At 33.5% G+C, this 17,863-nt stretch overlaps 1 protein-coding gene across 2 annotated transcripts in view; it reads right to left on the bottom strand.

Annotated features, from left to right (window-relative positions):
- Window positions 1-353: 353 nt before the first annotated feature.
- Window positions 354-17,863, bottom strand: part of NUDCD1 (NudC domain containing 1) — a 41,233-nt gene continuing 23,723 nt past the window's right edge. For both annotated transcript variants that reach the window (XM_037502681.1, XM_037502692.2), the window contains exons 5-10: window positions 16,299-16,478; window positions 12,513-12,717; window positions 7,733-7,877; window positions 5,577-5,702; window positions 2,970-3,129; window positions 354-976 (exon numbers count right to left, since the gene is read on the bottom strand). In XM_037502681.1, the coding sequence (XP_037358578.1) occupies window positions 684-976; window positions 2,970-3,129; window positions 5,577-5,702; window positions 7,733-7,877; window positions 12,513-12,717; window positions 16,299-16,478 (1,109 nt within the window). In that variant the 3' untranslated portion in view covers window positions 354-683. The remainder of the gene's footprint in view (window positions 977-2,969; window positions 3,130-5,576; window positions 5,703-7,732; window positions 7,878-12,512; window positions 12,718-16,298; window positions 16,479-17,863) is intronic.

Below are 17,863 nucleotides of genomic sequence, written 5' to 3'. Positions count from 1 at the left end.
AATCATGAAAAATTAAGACATTCTTGTTTCAGACCACCAAATATTAGGGTGCTCTGTAGTGCAGCAATGGAGAAAAGCTATACTTTGTGGAACTTCATCATGTCTCTGTCTGCAAGGCAGCAAATGCATAAAAGTGAAAGAAAGTTATATACTTAATTAGAAAAAAAACACATAGGTTTTTCAGTAAACTTTAACAACATTAGACCAGCTGTACCCCCGCTGTATTTCCCCCCTTCCTCAGCTATTTGGTCCATTTAAATAAATATTACAAGATTCAACAAGTAGTTAACAAGACTGTTATCCTATACATTCTGTAGGTATAGCATGTAGAACCTGTATCAATGAACAAAGAGTACACGAGAAATATTTTTATTTTTAAACATTGAATTGTACATTTCATATAAAAGATGGGAGTCTAATCTGTTTTTAAAAATTAATTATACATGCTAATGCTATCTTTACATTTTTTTTTTACAGAAGCCAATGTTCTCTAAATTTACAGCTTCATTCCACAGCTTTTATAAAATCATAATCTCTTACATATATTTCTAAATCCCTTTAAAAAATAAATTCATACAAGATGTTTTTATTTAACACATTAAAACTTAATTGATTATAACTGCCCAGCTTTCCAGCTTCCACTGAATATTTTTCCAGTATAGAGAAGCCAGTAAGTTGAGTAATTAATTCTCTGTATTTACCTTTATTAAAAAGAGGTTTTTGGTAGTGAGAACAAATAATCTCTCATTTGTTGCTTGAAAGCCTAAAATAGGATCATTGGTTTCTATGCTAGCTACTTGCTGCTTAGCAACCTGCCCTATTTGTCTGCCTTCCTTTCTGTTGTAAAGTACAGTGGACATGGGGGTGGGCTGACGATAGATGAATACTCGACGGAGACACTCACAAAGGGCTGCATAAGAGTGATTTGGAGCACAGGCAAAAAATTTTTTGTCTCTCTTGGATGCTTGAACGTAACCTGCCAAGAAATGAGAAAAACTACATATTAAACAGGAAGAGAAAAATTGGAACTTAACATAGAATATTTCTTAACTTATTACAAATAAATATGCCTAAATATATATACATTTTCTTAATACTCAACATTGGTTGAATTCTCTCGCAACTGGTGCAAAAATACAGCCTTAATACCCAATGAGCAAAATTGATACAGTTTCCTACGTTTGAGAAAACTGAGTTCCATGTAATTAAGTGAATAATTAAAACACTAAAAATATAAACATGCCAAGCTATCTTTATATTGCCAATATAATAACTAGGCTTATCAATCACAGGTGTGGCATTGCAGAATCTTTATTTTCTTATCAAAGAGAAAAATGTTTACAGGATATCATTATAATGCAGCCACTTCCCTAAAAGTACTAATAAAGCCAGTACATTCTCTTAATAATTCTATTTTAGTGATATTTTTATACGCCAACACTAACACTGTAACAGTTCTGTTGTACTTCAGCTCCCAGAAGTAGAACCTTAAGACCACTGAAAGCTCAAAAGAAAGTTCAGGTATCTAATTTAAAACTTAATTAGGACAGGGCCTCCCTGGTGACGCAGCAGTTGAGCGCTGGGTTGCAAGAATGCCTGCAGCCTCTGCAGCGCCGGTTCGATCCCTGGCCGCCGGACAAGGGTCCCACATGGCGCGCAGACCTCTCCTACCTCTCCTGCTCCCCTCAGCAGTGTACTTCGGTCCTTCTGCCTGTTCTGCTCCCTGCTCTGGCTCTGGTGAATTCTCCCACCCTCCCGCGCTTCTGACTGTACCCAGTGCTTGTATAAATAAATAAATAAATCTAAAAAAAAAATTAAAAAAACTTAATTAGGACATCCCTTAAAATTTAATAATTCTTAAAAAGATAAAATTTTTCTAAGTTTATCTTTAAAGATTAAAAGGGCACTTATGTTTTAAAATATAAATTAGGACTTTCAGATTGGGACAATATTACTGAATGTAACAACATGAAATAAAAACTGTAACAGTGATGTGAATTGAGGTTTTGTCAGACAATGAATGCGCAAACCAACCACAAGTAGATCAATACTGGTTTTTTAACACAAAGCAAGTTTGGAGGAAAAAAAAAGATGAGGTAGATACCTATTTGAGGAGTTTACAAAGAGCTCTCTAGGCTAACTTTGACAAAACAACATATATAGTATTTCAAGACTACAATATCTAATGTAATGTTGATTTAAGTTTTCCTCCTACTGTAAAAAAAGGGTAAAGAATTTTAAAAATAGGCATGCAGTGGAGATGTTAGATATTATGCAGTTAAATTTTGATCAAACACTATTATTTTCACTCATAAATATTCACTTGGACTTTGAATTAACCAGCTTAACAATCTATATTATTGACTATATAAGAATTTTCTCCCACACAATACTAACATATTTTGACAATCAATTATTGTATAAATCTATAATTATGTAGCTTAAAAATTTCAAGCCCTAGTTTTAAAACTGGCATTTTCCCTTTTATCCTTCAATGTAAATTTCATTTCTGCTTATCCCCATTTTCCCTAAGTATTTTTATTATAATGGTTCTCTTTTGCACTTAAGTTTCATGGAAAATGGCTCCTAATGTTCATTACCGTAAAGCAGTGAAATTTCTCTGAAGAAACCTGAATACAAGTTACACGTAGGTATTATCAAGTCCCTTGTTCATATTCTAATACCAGACAGCTTAACTGGAATAAGCAAATGACTGATTAAAATGACCAAAGTGGCTAGATAATCACTGATTTATATTCTATGTTGATCTGCTGTACCAGCATAAAAACAGATTAATCCTACTATTTCAAATTACCAACATTCATTAGCAATAGCAAAAGCACAAATCAACCCAAATGTAATTAAGATGGCTCAGATTTTAAAAAAGCAAAAAGAAACCTTAAGAAATATATAACATATTGGGAAAAAATTATATATTGGAAAAAGCCACCAAAAAGCTTGCTTTCTACCTAAAGCATTGAAAGTTGCTATGTGTTCCCACATGTCGTCTTGTTTGCTGGAGTGTGGCTGCCAGAGGAGGGCATCAACATCATGGCGCAGACAGAAGCAGGGCATTTCTTTAGGATCCACTATGACAGAGAAGAGGTACTGGTTGCTTCCAAGATTCACCTAAAATAAAAGCGACAAAAATCTTAATTCAACAACAAATTAATAAAGAAGATGACAACACCACAAATTACTATGTCAGCAACTATTCTAATTTTTTTTATTTCTACCCATAATGTTTGGTTATTTATCAAAAGAAATTATTCCAGAGTTCAAATATTAATGTTTCATAGTTCAGGAACACAAGTCAGTGATAAACTTCCATGGAAGTCAAGCCAACGAAATCCTTTGTTTCAAGATCACTTTTCACTCTGAAAGATACCAGCCTTCCTCTTCTCCTTAAAGTCTTTCATGGGATCTTAATTTCCATGGAAATCTGCATCTACCTCCCTTCTTGGTTCAGCCACAGCAAACTTACAACACTAGAAGTCATAGTAGGAGACTCCACGGAATGTTCTACACTGAAGGAGAAAATAGTGCTCGAACTGCTGTTCTAAACTTTTATATACCTAATTTGAATGACTCTTCCATAATGCTCTTGGGAGAAATGTGCCATTAAGTCCATTTTAAAGCTGAGAAAAGTGATATACAGGATTTTTAATTTGCCAAAGGTCAGCCTGGTAATTAGTCATAGGGTTGCAATTTGAACCCTAAGTCCTGTTCTTAACCAATCTACTAACCTCTCAACTGTTAGTAGCTAGTTTAAACCATAATATAAGACACCAATTATGTAAGTAGAATATTATTTAAGCCACAGAATACAAATATCATGTTTACAAATGCTAACTAATTGCCAAGAACAATAGCTACAAGTATTTATAGGCATATTCTATATGCCAAGCATGTTATAAATACTAATCTCAATGATTAGAAAACTGTTAAATGTCTGTTAAATGTCTTTTAAGAGGTGAAAGAACAGACTTGAAGAGCTTGAGTAGCTTGTTCAAGCTACACACAAAAAATTGCAGTGGGATTCAAACTCAGACCTATTTTTTTTTTTAAAGATTTACTTATGCATAGAAGAACTGGGGTGTAGACCAGAGGCGTAGAGGGTGAGCGGGTTCACCAGAGACAGGGGGGGGGGAGACGGGACAGGTGGATCTATTGAAATACACTGCTAAGGGGAGTGGCAGGCAAGACAGGAGAGGTCTGCTATGCCATGTGGGTCACCTCCCTGGCCAGGGATTGAACTCAGGCTGAGACTTTACCCCTGTGCCACCATGGAGGTCCCCAGATCTGTCTATTTACACATTTACTTTGGTATACTATGTAACAATTAACAGTATCAATGTCAAGACTGCTGTGTTACAGGCATTGCTATACTCATCACTTCTCATTTTAACACAAAATTAACAAGGTGAGACTCATAAGTGGATCCCATCCACTACAGTACTATATTTCGTGGAGACTGTTTACAATGATATGGTTTTAATTTTGTGGTTTTATCTGTTTTCTTGCTCAATTTTTTGTGTATTCCTTTTCTTTGATCTCAATATGAGAGTGCCTTTCAAATTGAGGGAGTGTCTAATGTTTGCAAACACTTTTAGCTTCTGTTAGTCTGAGAAGGTCTTTATTACCTGGCTTTTGCTGCATCCACTAAGTGTTGCTATGTTGTACTTTCCATTTTCAATATATTTTTTAATTTCTCTTATATTTCTTCTTTGACTCATTACTTTTTCAGTAACAAAGTTATTTCACAGATATGTGAATCCTGCAGTTTTTCCCCTTATAATTTTGATTTCTAGTTTCATGTCATTGTGGGTCAGAGAAGATGACTGACATTACAGTATTTTTACACATATGTAGACTTGTTTTGTAGCCTAACATATGATCTATCCCAGAGAATGTTACATAGTGTTTGAGAAGAATCGTTGCTTTGGAAGTGCTGTTCTGTATTTATCTGTTAAGTTCATCTGGTCTAATGTGTCATTTAAAGTTGACAGTCACTTACTGATTTTCTGTCTGAATGATCCAATCATTTTTGAACATAAGTATTACTTTTAACTACTATTATAGCATTGCCATTATTGTTCCCCTTATGTCAGTAATATTTGTTTTATATATTTAAGATGTCCTATGATCAGTGCACTGATATTTACAAATACTTGTAATCTATAGGACAACCACTAGACACACACCCTAATATATCAAGATAATGCCAAAGTATACTCCAACCATTAAATCAGAGATTGAAAGAGCACTGGGAAATGCTTAGGTCATAATATTAAACAAGGAAAAACATGAAGTTATACTATAGGATCTTACTATACTGGAAAAAAACACCAAAGAAAACAGTCAAATCAAAGATATCAATATGCAGTTGTATCAAAACAACACTGCTTACTGGCTATGATAGGACAAAAAGTTGCTTCTTTACAGATTGAGATTTATATCCCAGGCAACAACTACTAATGAAGTCATCTTTGCGAAATACATATTTGTCATTTAATCAGCTCACCTGAATAATTTCTATTCACAAATTTTTAGAAATATCATTATCAAGAACTTACCACATGAGTAGTTTTGGATGTAATACCATCAAATCTGCATAAACTGGAGCTCTCCTCAAAGAAAATATCACATTCTTCTAATTCTTGGGCATTACAAGGAGGTTTTTCTTTATCTGGATTTGGATTCTTTGGGGAGGAGGGATGATAAGCAACAATAAGTGAATGGATTTCTTCATTTTTAAAGTTAAGATTATAGCAATAACTAAAAACTAAATTTTAGACCCATGGCCAATTGAAAATTATAATAAAAACAAAAATGAAGGAATGTTGGAATAGTAAAATATTAAAACAGCTATTATAAATGTTCTATAACTTAAAGAATAAAGAAAACATGAACATATGAGATATATGGATGATTAAAAAAAGAATCACAAACGTTTAGATATGAAAAAATACCTGAAATGGAAAACAAAATAGATGACTGATCCTAACTAGGCAGTATAGAAGGAAAGACCAGTGAGCTTGAAATACAACTGAGTCTATATAAAATGAAGCATAGAGAAGACAAAAATAACACACAGGACTGCAGAGACCTGTGGAATAATATCAGTGGTCTAATATGAGTAATTAACTAGAATGGGTCAGGAAGAATGCAAAAATAAGACAGATTTTTTTCAAATTTGATGAGAACTGTAATTGTATAGATTTAAGAAGGTCAAAGAATCCAAACATACAAACATTAAAAATAATCACTGCAAGTCACATAATGAAATTGCTGAGAAATCTTAAAAGTAAAAAAGTCAAACAAATGGAAACCAAAAAAACCGTACAGACCAATGTTCTTTAGAGATGCAAAACTCAACAAAATGTATTAGTGGGCCAAATTCAGTAATATGTAAAAAGGACAACATATCACAACAAGTGGAGTTATTCCACAAATAAAGAAAATGCATTTGACAAAACTATGAAACTTTTCATGATAAATTCTCTAGAGATACTAGAAACAGACATGATAAAAACATCCACTTAATGGTGAAATATACTTTTTTCCAAGATAGGAGAAAAAAGATAATGTTTGCTTTCATCATTTCTATTTAACAGTGCATTCTAACCAATACGGTAGGGCAAGAAAAAAACAATTTGAAAAAAACACCAACCACCTTGCAGAAGTCAAAATTCTGTTTTAGTCAAATGTAACAAATACACTGGTATCTGGGCATAAGTAACTTAAATATAACAATATATTGATTTGAAATCATGTTTAAAAGTCATTTTGCAATAATTACCTGCACTCCCCAAACAAGTCCTATCACTGTTACTATATCTCCAAAGCTCTATCACACTATTTATCTATAATATCACACTATTTATCACACATGATAGCATGGTTTGCAAGCGTACTGTTAAGGTTTTGTAGTCTTATGTGTGAATAGCAGTGATCCCCGAAATTTTCAACTACTGCTAGCAAACAAACTGTTTCTCTGTTTTTATTGTGTTTTCTTTTGACACTTAATATTCTCATTTCTTCTTTCTACCTTAGAATGTAACTTACCCTACAGTATAAATAATTCTTCCATATAGTCTTCCTTATAATAGTTCTAGATGATATTCAGCCAAACATTTCACATATGCTAATATATATGTTCATTCACTTAAGATTATTTAACTGAAATTGTGGTGCATTGCTGTATATGCACAGTCTTAAAATTATTTCATTTCTTAAGTTATCAAACATAGAATATATTCCTCAGAATCTGAGCTGAATGAATATTGTAGTCATTGTAATCATTACCATGAATATACTTTGTCAATCAGAAATAATTGTAGTAGATGTGATATATACCTTGATATTACAAGGTTACCTAGAAAATTTCAGTGATAAGTAGAATTTCATACCATCAAGGCATATCATACAATCAATTTGCGCCAAGGACAGAACTGTCAGTTGATTCTTCTAAGGAATAAAAATAGTCATACACACATGCATAGGTACATACAGACACATGCTCTATACAACATGCCCCCCTCCAAACACACACACATATTCACACAAGTATAAGGAATATTAGAATTTTAAGCCATATACAAACACCAGGCCAGCTAACCTGACTCTTACATTAGAAAAACCTAAGGTAACATATGAAAAACACAGCATAATCCTCACAAAACATACTTCTGGATTCTGGGAAAGTCATACCACTGTTGGACTTGCTTACCAGTTCTTCAGAAGTCAAATGCATCAAACGCTCAGCTATTGCAGCACATTGGGCAGAGTCTCTTATAAGTTCCCCTTGTTTATCACCAACTACTAGCTCTGGCCATGTTAGTCCTTCATTCTTCTTAATCAAAGAAATCTCCAAGCTAGAAGTTTAAATGAGAAAAAATGGTATTAGCAATTATACAAATAATCAATAGCAAACAGAAGAATCTTCCACAGAAATTACCCCTCTGGCATCTAGAGGATGTTTTACCAAAAATCATGTCCAGTTTATTTTAATTTTTTATTGAGGTAAATCATGTTCATTTTAGCTTTGCATGATGGATAACTTATAACCCAAGAGTAAATAATTGAATGAGTAAACAAGAAAGTAACTAGAAATGGTGTGTCAAATTGTCAAATGGCTTGATGAAGGGAGTGACAGGATATAGTAAGACTATCCAGAAAGTACTAAAATTTAGAGGAAAGTACTGAACTAAAGTAACAGAAAGGTAGGCCAGCAGCACTGGAATAGCGGGGCGGTGAATATGGTGGCTGGCTAGGGGTGGACATGTAAAGTTAATCGGAAAACGTCTAAAACTAAAGGTACTTCTTTGTATGTGAAGTCAACAATTACCTTTATTTTCACAAACAGTAGCAATAATATTAATCTAAGGATGAGGCTGGTTAAACCAATGTTAACTTTTAAAATACATATTTTAAAGAAATATGGGAATCAAAAAATTTTAACTTTGGTAATATGGGGGGGAAGCTAATGTGGTCTCTGTGAACTTATTTAAAATCTAATTCGTGGGCCTCCCTGGTGGCGCAAGGGGTTAAGTACCACACTATAAAGCAATCCACAGCCTCTGCAGCACGAGTTCAATCCCTGGCCGGCCAGGGAGAAACCCACATGGTGCAGCAGACCTCTCCTGTCTCGCCTGCTGCTCCCCTCAGCAGTGTATTTCAGTCAGTCTGCCTGTTCTGTTCCCCACTCTGGTGGATCCTCTCACCACCCCGCATCTCTGGCCTGTACCCTAGCTCTTGTATGCACAAATAAATATTAAAAAATATTAAAAATCTAAATCATACATCTAAGTCACCTAACAAATTATAAACACACTAAAAAGTACCTACCAGGGAACCCTGAGATTAAAAATTGACAAACTAAAAAGGGAGGCTAAATCAGGGCAGATTATAGACACAGGAGATTAGGAAGTTGTCCATGTGACTCTTGAACAAGGGAAAACCAAGTTGCTTTGGGAGCTAGTTACAATACAGAAAAAGATTGGGTGGTGGTAGTTGTTCCACAGCAAAGCAATCTTTTAATTTTGTCACCTTTAGTACAAATGTGCCATGATAACCCCGTGCCCTGGAACATAATTGCAAGCAAACAATTGTTCAAACACAGTAACTATTGTCATAATTACCAAATAGATCACTCAAACTTAGCTATTCTTTTTCAAGGTTGTTATCACCAACTCATGAATTAATTACAGCACTTTAAATTTACTGAAACTACTTATTTTAAGAGACTATACAAAATAATCTCTTATGTAACATGAGCTCCAATAATAGCATTACAATTACCACCACAATCAATGCCCAGATTTAGTTATGTCCTTAGGAGAAAGTTAATCTTGATAATAATAATGACAAGGCCTCTAAGTATAATGCTTACCATATGCCCAGTGTGCTGACTGAAGTACTTTACATGCTTTAACTTATTTATTGCTCACCACAACCAAAAAGTAAGTACTATTATCTCCGCTATACAAGTTAAGAGGGAAAAAAAGCACTGAGGGTTTAAGTAACTTGCCAAGGTCACAAGCTAGTAAAGCAGTCTGGTTCCAAGTTCTCGCTCCTTGCTACTGTACTATTCTGCCTTTCTGAGAAAATAAATGTAATAACTATAAAGACTTTTTCTCCAGTGACGAGAATAAATACTGTTCTTAGTAGTTGCTACCTAAATAAGTTAGAAGAGTTCATAAATCAGTTACATGGAATTTCTCAACTATCATAAAGCTGCATACCTAGTCAGTGTACCCCTTTTAGCACAACTGCATTTCTACATTTTAAAACTAGTATAATATACTATCATTTAAGTGAAAAGGAACATAAAAATCCTATACATTTTAAGCTGCAGACTAGTTAACAAATCCTTCCTAAGTGAAAGGGAACATTATTTGAAAATGAGATATGAATAATTTAATCAAGTACAGAGAAAAAGCATGTGTTTTAAACCAATAATACCACCTACACATCACTGTAATTATCTTTTGTAACATAAAATTGCAATCAAATAGCTCAAATTAAATGGAAAACAATACCGGTGCATGTTCATGTATTAAATGCCAAAACTATCTGCATAAGGTCCAGCTATTCTCCTAGACCTTTGGCTGCTTGATGACATATTTAACAACATGTTCTGGCTGGCTTGCCAGTTTATAAATGCCACCCACATCTCTCAGGTACATAAAATGTTTAAATAAGAGTATGTGGAGATATAAAATATTTTTTAAAGAACATTTCAGAGAACTGAATTATTGAAATAATGTATTAAAAAGTAACAGTCACCGGATATCTCCATTAATAAAATGAATTCAGAGTATCTGCTTTAAAGCTTAACCTTTTTTTGAACCAGATATTTACGTTCTAGACTCCCAGAATATAGACACATACCACACTCAAATGGAGTAATCAAGAACTACAGTTAGAGTAAAAATACATAATCTACACATATTTCACCATTTTTAAAATTAATGCCTAGTTCTATTAACACATCACAGAATTTAATAATTACAAAGATTTGATATACTATGAAAAAATAATAGTATTAATCCAAACAGTGGGGAGTGAAGTATCTGACACAATGTATTTCTAAAGAGGCGGGGACAGGATTAGAGTTTCGTAAGACACTTAATTTTTTGACATAGTCCTTTCATTGAGGTGTAAGCTATAGACAAAATAAGATGTAAGTGTAGAATTCACTGAATTTGACAAATATATATACCTGTGTAACCCAATGAAGATAGTAAACCATTCCACAAGTTCCCTTTTCTAGCTCATCTTCCTATATCTAAGAGATAACCATTATTCTCATCTATATCAGTATTAATTAGCTATACCAGTTCCAGAACTCTGTATATGTGGAATCAAACAGTATATGCTTTTGTGTGTCTGGGTTCTTTTACTACACATAATGTCTCTGAGATTCATTCATTCTCTTGTTTCAGTAGTTCATTCTTTTCTTCTACAAAGTAGCATTCCATTAGATGAATATACCATAGTTGTGTTTATCCATTCACCTTTTCATGAACATTTTACTTATTTCCAGTTTTTGGCTTTTAAAAATAAGAACGCTTGAATATACTTCTACTTTTTAATACTTTCATTTCTTTCATATTCTCAATGTCTAGGAGTAGAATTCCTTTGGTTTCAAAGCAGGTGTATGTTTAATTTGTTAAAGTGCTAGTTTGCCAAAGTAAGTGCATCATATTCCATTCCTACCAGCAATGCACAAGTTGTTAGTGATCCACACCCTTGCCAACATAGGATACTGTCAATCTTTACAGTTTTATTATTTTTTTTTTTAAAGATTTATTTACTTTTATACAAGAACCAGGGTACAGGCCAGATGTGTGGGAGGGTGAGAGGATTCACCAGAGACAGCAGGGACCAGAACAGGCAGACTGATGAAATACACTGCTGAGGGGAGCAGCAGGCGAGACAGGAGAGGTCTGTTCACCATGTGGGATTCTTACCGGCCGGCCGGGATCAAACCTGCACCTCAGAGGTTGCGGACAGCTTCACAGGGTGGCACTCAACCGCCTGTGCCACCAGGGAGGCCCCAATCTTTTTAGTTTTAGCCATGCTAAAACTAGTGTCTCATCTAGTTTTAATTTGTATTTTCTTAATGACTAATGATTATTTTTTTATTTTTCATATTTCTTACCAGACATTTCTATATCTTCTATTTTAATACAGCAATTCAAATAATTTAACCACTTTTAAAAATCTACTGGCTAATATTCATTTGTAATAGGATTCCCTGATACATCAAGATATAAATACTTTGATAGAATATAAGGAATATTTTTCCTAAGTCTAGATGTGCCTCTATTTTTCTCTTCTAAAGACATCAGTAAGAAAACAATTTTATGTATAGAAAACTTTTCTTTAGAAGATGAATTTATCATGTGTTTCTTAGTGTATGTGTCCCAAACACACAATTCACAAAAGAAATGTAAACGGATAATTTACATAAGAAAATATTATTCACTATTTTCAGTGTCCCATTCCACTTGCAGGTATTTATTCACATATATTCTTGTGCATGTGAAATTTTTAAATGGTTGTGCATTTGATAAGAGTAAAACAGAATGAACCATAAAAGGTTATTCAAAGTCAATAAAAACTAGTAGCATAACTGTGTATGTTGAAAACCTTTTTGCTAAAAAAATACACTACATGAATATCCATAAAAAAACTAATAGTAAATGTGGAAAGAGAGGTGACTGGAGTCTGAGTCGAAGCAAGACCTTTCACTGTATACCCTCTTATTGATCTTATTTTAAAGACTAGGAATGTGTTGTAGTCAGTAAATTACAATAATTTATACTAGTATCTTTAATCTTCACTAGACTTACATTCTTTCACACAAAAATTCTAGTCTTAGGAAAAATAATCAGCTATACAGATAGCCCTACTATAGTATTCACCTTTGATATTACCACTGTGGGAAGGATAAGAAAAATAATAATGAAAAATAAAATTTTAAATGTAAATTATAAAAATACCTATTATTATTTTTTATTATCCATGTACTGCTTTCATGATCAATAGATGAATAGAGATTTCCTTCCAAAAACCTCTGGTCCTTTACCACAATGTTGATACGATCAGGCAAAAACTGTACTTTAATGTCCTCCTTATTACTATCTTCTGGAAGCCGTATTATTACTGTCAAATCATCTTCAGTCTGTTGCCAATAATACAAAGGTTCTATTGGGAAAAGAAAAAGCATTGTGTAATAAAAAGCGTTGATAATGTGACACACAAAATTAGACTCAAACATCTATCTAAAAGAATTTTATTTATCTTACAAGAAAGTCATTATAAAGAACACACATAGACCTCTTTGGGGAATTTTCACTCAAAGGAGTTAAAGCAGTTTCATTGGACAGGTTGCCCTTCCAGACTAACCCAATATTCAGAGGATAAGAACTCATAAAATACTAGTGACAGTAATTCTTTACCCCCCATTCCTTTTTTCCTTGCCTCTTAGTACCTCTCTCTGTCTTCCCCTTACATACATACACACATATATAGTGGATTCCTATTCAAAAGATTAACAAATGTGTCATAAACCACAGATTGAAACTTACATCATTGCCTTGATTTGTCCATGTGATTTATGCCCTCTGTGATATAGAAGACCACTATTATTTGATGGGATATACATCCACACAAAACAAAAGCTCTATTTTCCTTACAAAGGCATTGGCTAGTCTATCCCATGACTTGTTGCATGAAATCAATTACATTGGAAATTCAAGGGCTATTAGCATATTTGGCTAAACTCCCAGTCAAAAAATCCTTTCTTCACCCTCTCAACCTGTATCCTAAAAAAATCAGTTACTAACAAAACCTACCATACTATAGACTCACCATACTATAACCATGGAATTAAAATATAGGTCATAAATGCAAAATGAATAAACATTTGCATAATGGCACCCATAGGCATTAATCTGTCCTCTTATCAAGAAGGAACATATCATACTAGATTAGGAAGGAATTCTCAAACTGACTAGTCCTGGATCATAGTCCGACCATTCATTAATTTTCATATACATACTTGATCTTTTTTTTTTTAATATATTTTAAAAATTTTTATTTATTTATACAAGAACCAGGGTACAGGCCAGATGCATGGGAGGGTAAGAAGATTCACCAGAGACAGAGCGGGGAACAGAACAGGCAGACTGACGAAACACACTGCTGAAGGGAGCAGTGGGCGAGGCAGGAGCGATCTCCTGCACCATGTGGGACCCTCGCTGGTCGGCCGGGATCGAACAGGCGCTGCAGAGGCTGTGGACAGCTTCACAGCACTGCGCTCAACCACCCACACCAACAGGGGAGGACCCATACTTGAGCTTTTTGAGTAAAAAAAAATTTTGGTATACAACTATATGTCAAGCTTAATTTTTCTAATCTGGAAAATAAGATATTACCAGCCTCTAGGACTACTGGCACTTACAAGACTTAATGCATATTAAAACATACAATCTCAGGCCTGTTACATTGGAAATTCAAGGGCGTTAAAGCAATTTCATTGGACAGGTTCCCCTTCCAAATTCTGTTATCTAAGTATATTATAAACTAAATGTGGGATTTTTTAAAATTTTCCCTCTTAGCAGATACTAGATAGGCTCAAAGACACTGGTGTATCTTCTTGCAGGGTCACTTTTACTTTGTTAAAACATTTAACAAACATGTTATTATAGAACTAAATAAAGAAAAGAAATTTCATAACAGAATTGCTACTCTGAGGTAATTTCTGACTTGCATCACTTTCTTTAAGTAGTCTCTCAGACCTTTTTTTTTCTCTTTTGCCTTTAGAAGTACTTTTAATATAAACTCAAAGAAAATATCTGAACTATAGCTGAAAAAAGGAGCTACAAGCTCCTTAAGGTAATTGGATTTATTCATCTGTCTACCACAAAACTTAACAAGGCAGTTTATAATAATGACTCAATGGATATTTATGCCAGATACAGCAATAGGAGAAGCCTACCAAAAAAAAAAAAAAAAAAAAAAAAATCACAAGAGCTCTTTGTATAAATTAAAAGTCAGATTTTTTAATCCTCTCTTCACTAAATGTATACTATCACCTAAATTATAGTATCAGTTAGTTGCTTTGAGTGCCTCTACATTTTCAATTATGTTTTAGGTCTTACAAAGAAAATGCTATTCTTTATATCATTATGATGATAGTAAATGGGCAATAGACAATATCAGCCTTCTTGAGGTATACAGAAAATAAAACCGGTGTATATTCACAAGAGTATTTAAAAGGGGGCCTCCCCTGGTGGCGCTGTGGTTGAACGCTGGGCAGCAAAGCTGCCCGCAGCCTCTGCAGTGCCGGGTCCCACATGGCACAACAGACCTCTCCTGCCGCCCACTGCTCCCCTCAGCAGTGTACCTTGGTCGATCTGCCTGTTCTGTTCCCCGCTCTGGCTCTGGTGAATCCTGTCACCCTCCCGTGCTTCTGACTATACCCAGTGCTTGTATGTATGTATGTATGTATGTATAAATAAATAAACATAAATAAATAAATGGAAACATTAATGAACTATTCGTATTTTTTAAATTACACTTTTCCCTTCAGCACTGTAGAAATCCTATGACAAAATGAATATGGAATAAATTTTCCAATTAGCTATTAGATACAAGAAATTAAGTGAGAGCTGTTCATTAGAAGAAAAACAGAAAAATGGACAGGATTTGAGGTTTACATCAAAATAGACACAACAATGAATTCAGGAGGAATTCAAAATATAATGTGAGATATCAACAAGAAAAATACCTGGATTGGCAGTTAATGATGTAAACATATGTTGTGTCCCAACTACAACACTGCAATCTCTTGGAGCCACATGTCTTAGGTACTAGGCAAAAAGGTTCCAAGGATTAAGACACTTTTTCATCCCTTTGCAATTACTCATCAAAAGGGGTAGTTCTAAAAGGCATGTGGTCGAGATCTGAACAGCTCTGCTGGCTAAGCTCTAAGAGAGTGTAACACTCTAACGAAGACAAAATAGACCTTTCCTTAAAAAGGGATCTTAGAGATAACCTAACAAAAAACATATCACACAGGAGGAAACCAAGTTGTTAAGAGGCCAAATAAGGGGTCATCAAGCACAACTCTTATATTCTAAGATATGTATATAAGAATAGGGAAAATTTTTTCAAATATTTAATATATTAGTAGTTCAGTATTTTCCAAAAATATTTTTTAGAAAGCTATACTTTAAAAACAAACCATTACAATAATTTGTTCAGTAACATAAAAGGCACAATCATAAAGTACTGTTAAAATCTTAAGTAAAACATGAGCAGTATTCTCTTTAGTATTTTTAAAAGAATGTTTCTCTGTATATTTCTTTTGAAAGACCTTATCACCTTATTACTTGTTTCATTCTAAAGCATACAAAAGTTAAAAACATGAAAACATACCTACCATGAACAGAATTTAGCATATTTGAAGAGTAATAGCTTCAATACTAATATGCTGGATTCACAAATACCAACAAATAGTATTTATTCATTTAATATTAAACATGTTAATCAGTTAAGTTTATAGATTTTTAAACATTTTTGGTGATTACAGAATTATATAAGCAGTTCACCCTATTTAGGTGGTATTACAAAAGAATATCCTGGGAAGTACACATAAATAAAGAAAAATTACATACCTGTAACCTGGTAAAACCTATAACCTACCTGAGAAGACAAACTAGATATGAATATGTATGTACATAAGTACACACAAGTTTTATGAAGACTGGAAGTAAATTTACCTTTGATTTTCTCTGACATGACTTCATCCTTATTTTCTTCAAGATCTTGATCACCTTTTACAAATGTGAAGGACTTGTAGGAGACAACCATCAGACCATTCCCATCAGACTCAATAGCAGCATAATGTGGCACTGACTTGCCACGGAGAATATCACGCTTAATAATTTCATATTTATTTTCTATAAGAAAATATTTGAGAAAAATTACAAAGAAATATGAAAATATTCTGGAAAATACGTATACAAGTTAAATATTCTAATGTTCTTCTAAAAGGCACAGTATTAAATATCTTATGTGAAGAGAAAAAAATTTAGAACTTTCTGTAAAAAAAATTCCTATGTTCATACACTGGGTCTAATGAAATTTGCTCTGGATTGTGCTAATTTGGTAGCTACTAGATATAGGCTGTTTAGGTAAAATTACACAAAACTTGAAACTCAATTCATCAGTTAAACCAACCATATTTCAAGTGCTCAATACCCAAACATGGCCAGCTGCTTTTATGCTGAATGGCACACATATAAAACATGTCCATCTTGCAGAAATTCCTACTCAACAGTACTGCTATAGATCTGGAAAGTGACAAACTGAAATATCAACTTCTGAAGGATCTACCTGTTCCTGAAATACAGCCTGCCTACTTTCCCAGCACATATAGGAATGATAAGCATCTTCTGAAAGAGCCACAAACTGAAGATAAGGGAAAAGTGTGGTGTGAATTGTTTTTCTGCCCATTCTAGCTACTAGAAATGGTTTTTCTTAAAATGAATTGTTTACAGTAATGATTTTCATATACAGAGATAGAGCAGAACTACATGGCTGTCCATAAGCAAATATAAATAAGGGTATATAGAATTAAGATATGAACAACTACATTCTGAAAGTTTCTAGTAAATTAACTGCATTTTTATTCTATGAAAATAGTTTATCTTTTGCTTCAAAAAGTGCCCAAATATTTCAGTTGAATTTATGCCTTTACTTATCTTGTTGCTCTATTCGTGGGTTGTACGTGTAAGCTTCACACTGAGGAATTAAAAATAATGTCATGTAAGTTATGTTAAATCTGTACTAAAATATCTGTCATTTTTACTCTAAATCCTCATCTTTACTTACACGTTCATTTAATACAAATTTAAGATAGAACTAAAAAGCCTTCCTATTTTTCCTTCTAGGGTACATGTAGGACAGTTCTACCTGTCTCTAAAGACCCAAACCTACAAAGTATATATTTTATAGGGTACCTTTTTCCAACATATGTAGAACAGAAATAAAGGGTGGGTTTCAAGTGAATTCTATAATTAAGTTAGACAATTTAATTTTAATACAACATTTCCTAACTCAAAACTTTCAGAAAAGTCAATAAACCTTAATGTGTAATGGGGATATTATGTGCCTACATTTTCAAATTTATTTCACCATTTATTCAGATTTATGTCAAATGTTCTACTCAACATGGTTTAGAAAAACACTAAAAAGTAAATTAAAAAATAGAAAGGAATAACAAATTAGTAGGAGCCAAGACATTAAAAAAAGAAAGATTAAGTAAACCACAGGAAAAATCTAT

This window comes from Talpa occidentalis, unplaced genomic scaffold, assembly GCF_014898055.3.
Source record: "Talpa occidentalis isolate TD23 unplaced genomic scaffold, MPIMG_talOcc4v2.1, whole genome shotgun sequence".
Classification (NCBI taxonomy): Eukaryota; Metazoa; Chordata; class Mammalia; order Eulipotyphla; family Talpidae; genus Talpa; species Talpa occidentalis.
The sequence above is the reverse complement of the archived record's forward strand: the minus strand, read 5'-3'. Positions and strand labels throughout refer to the sequence as shown.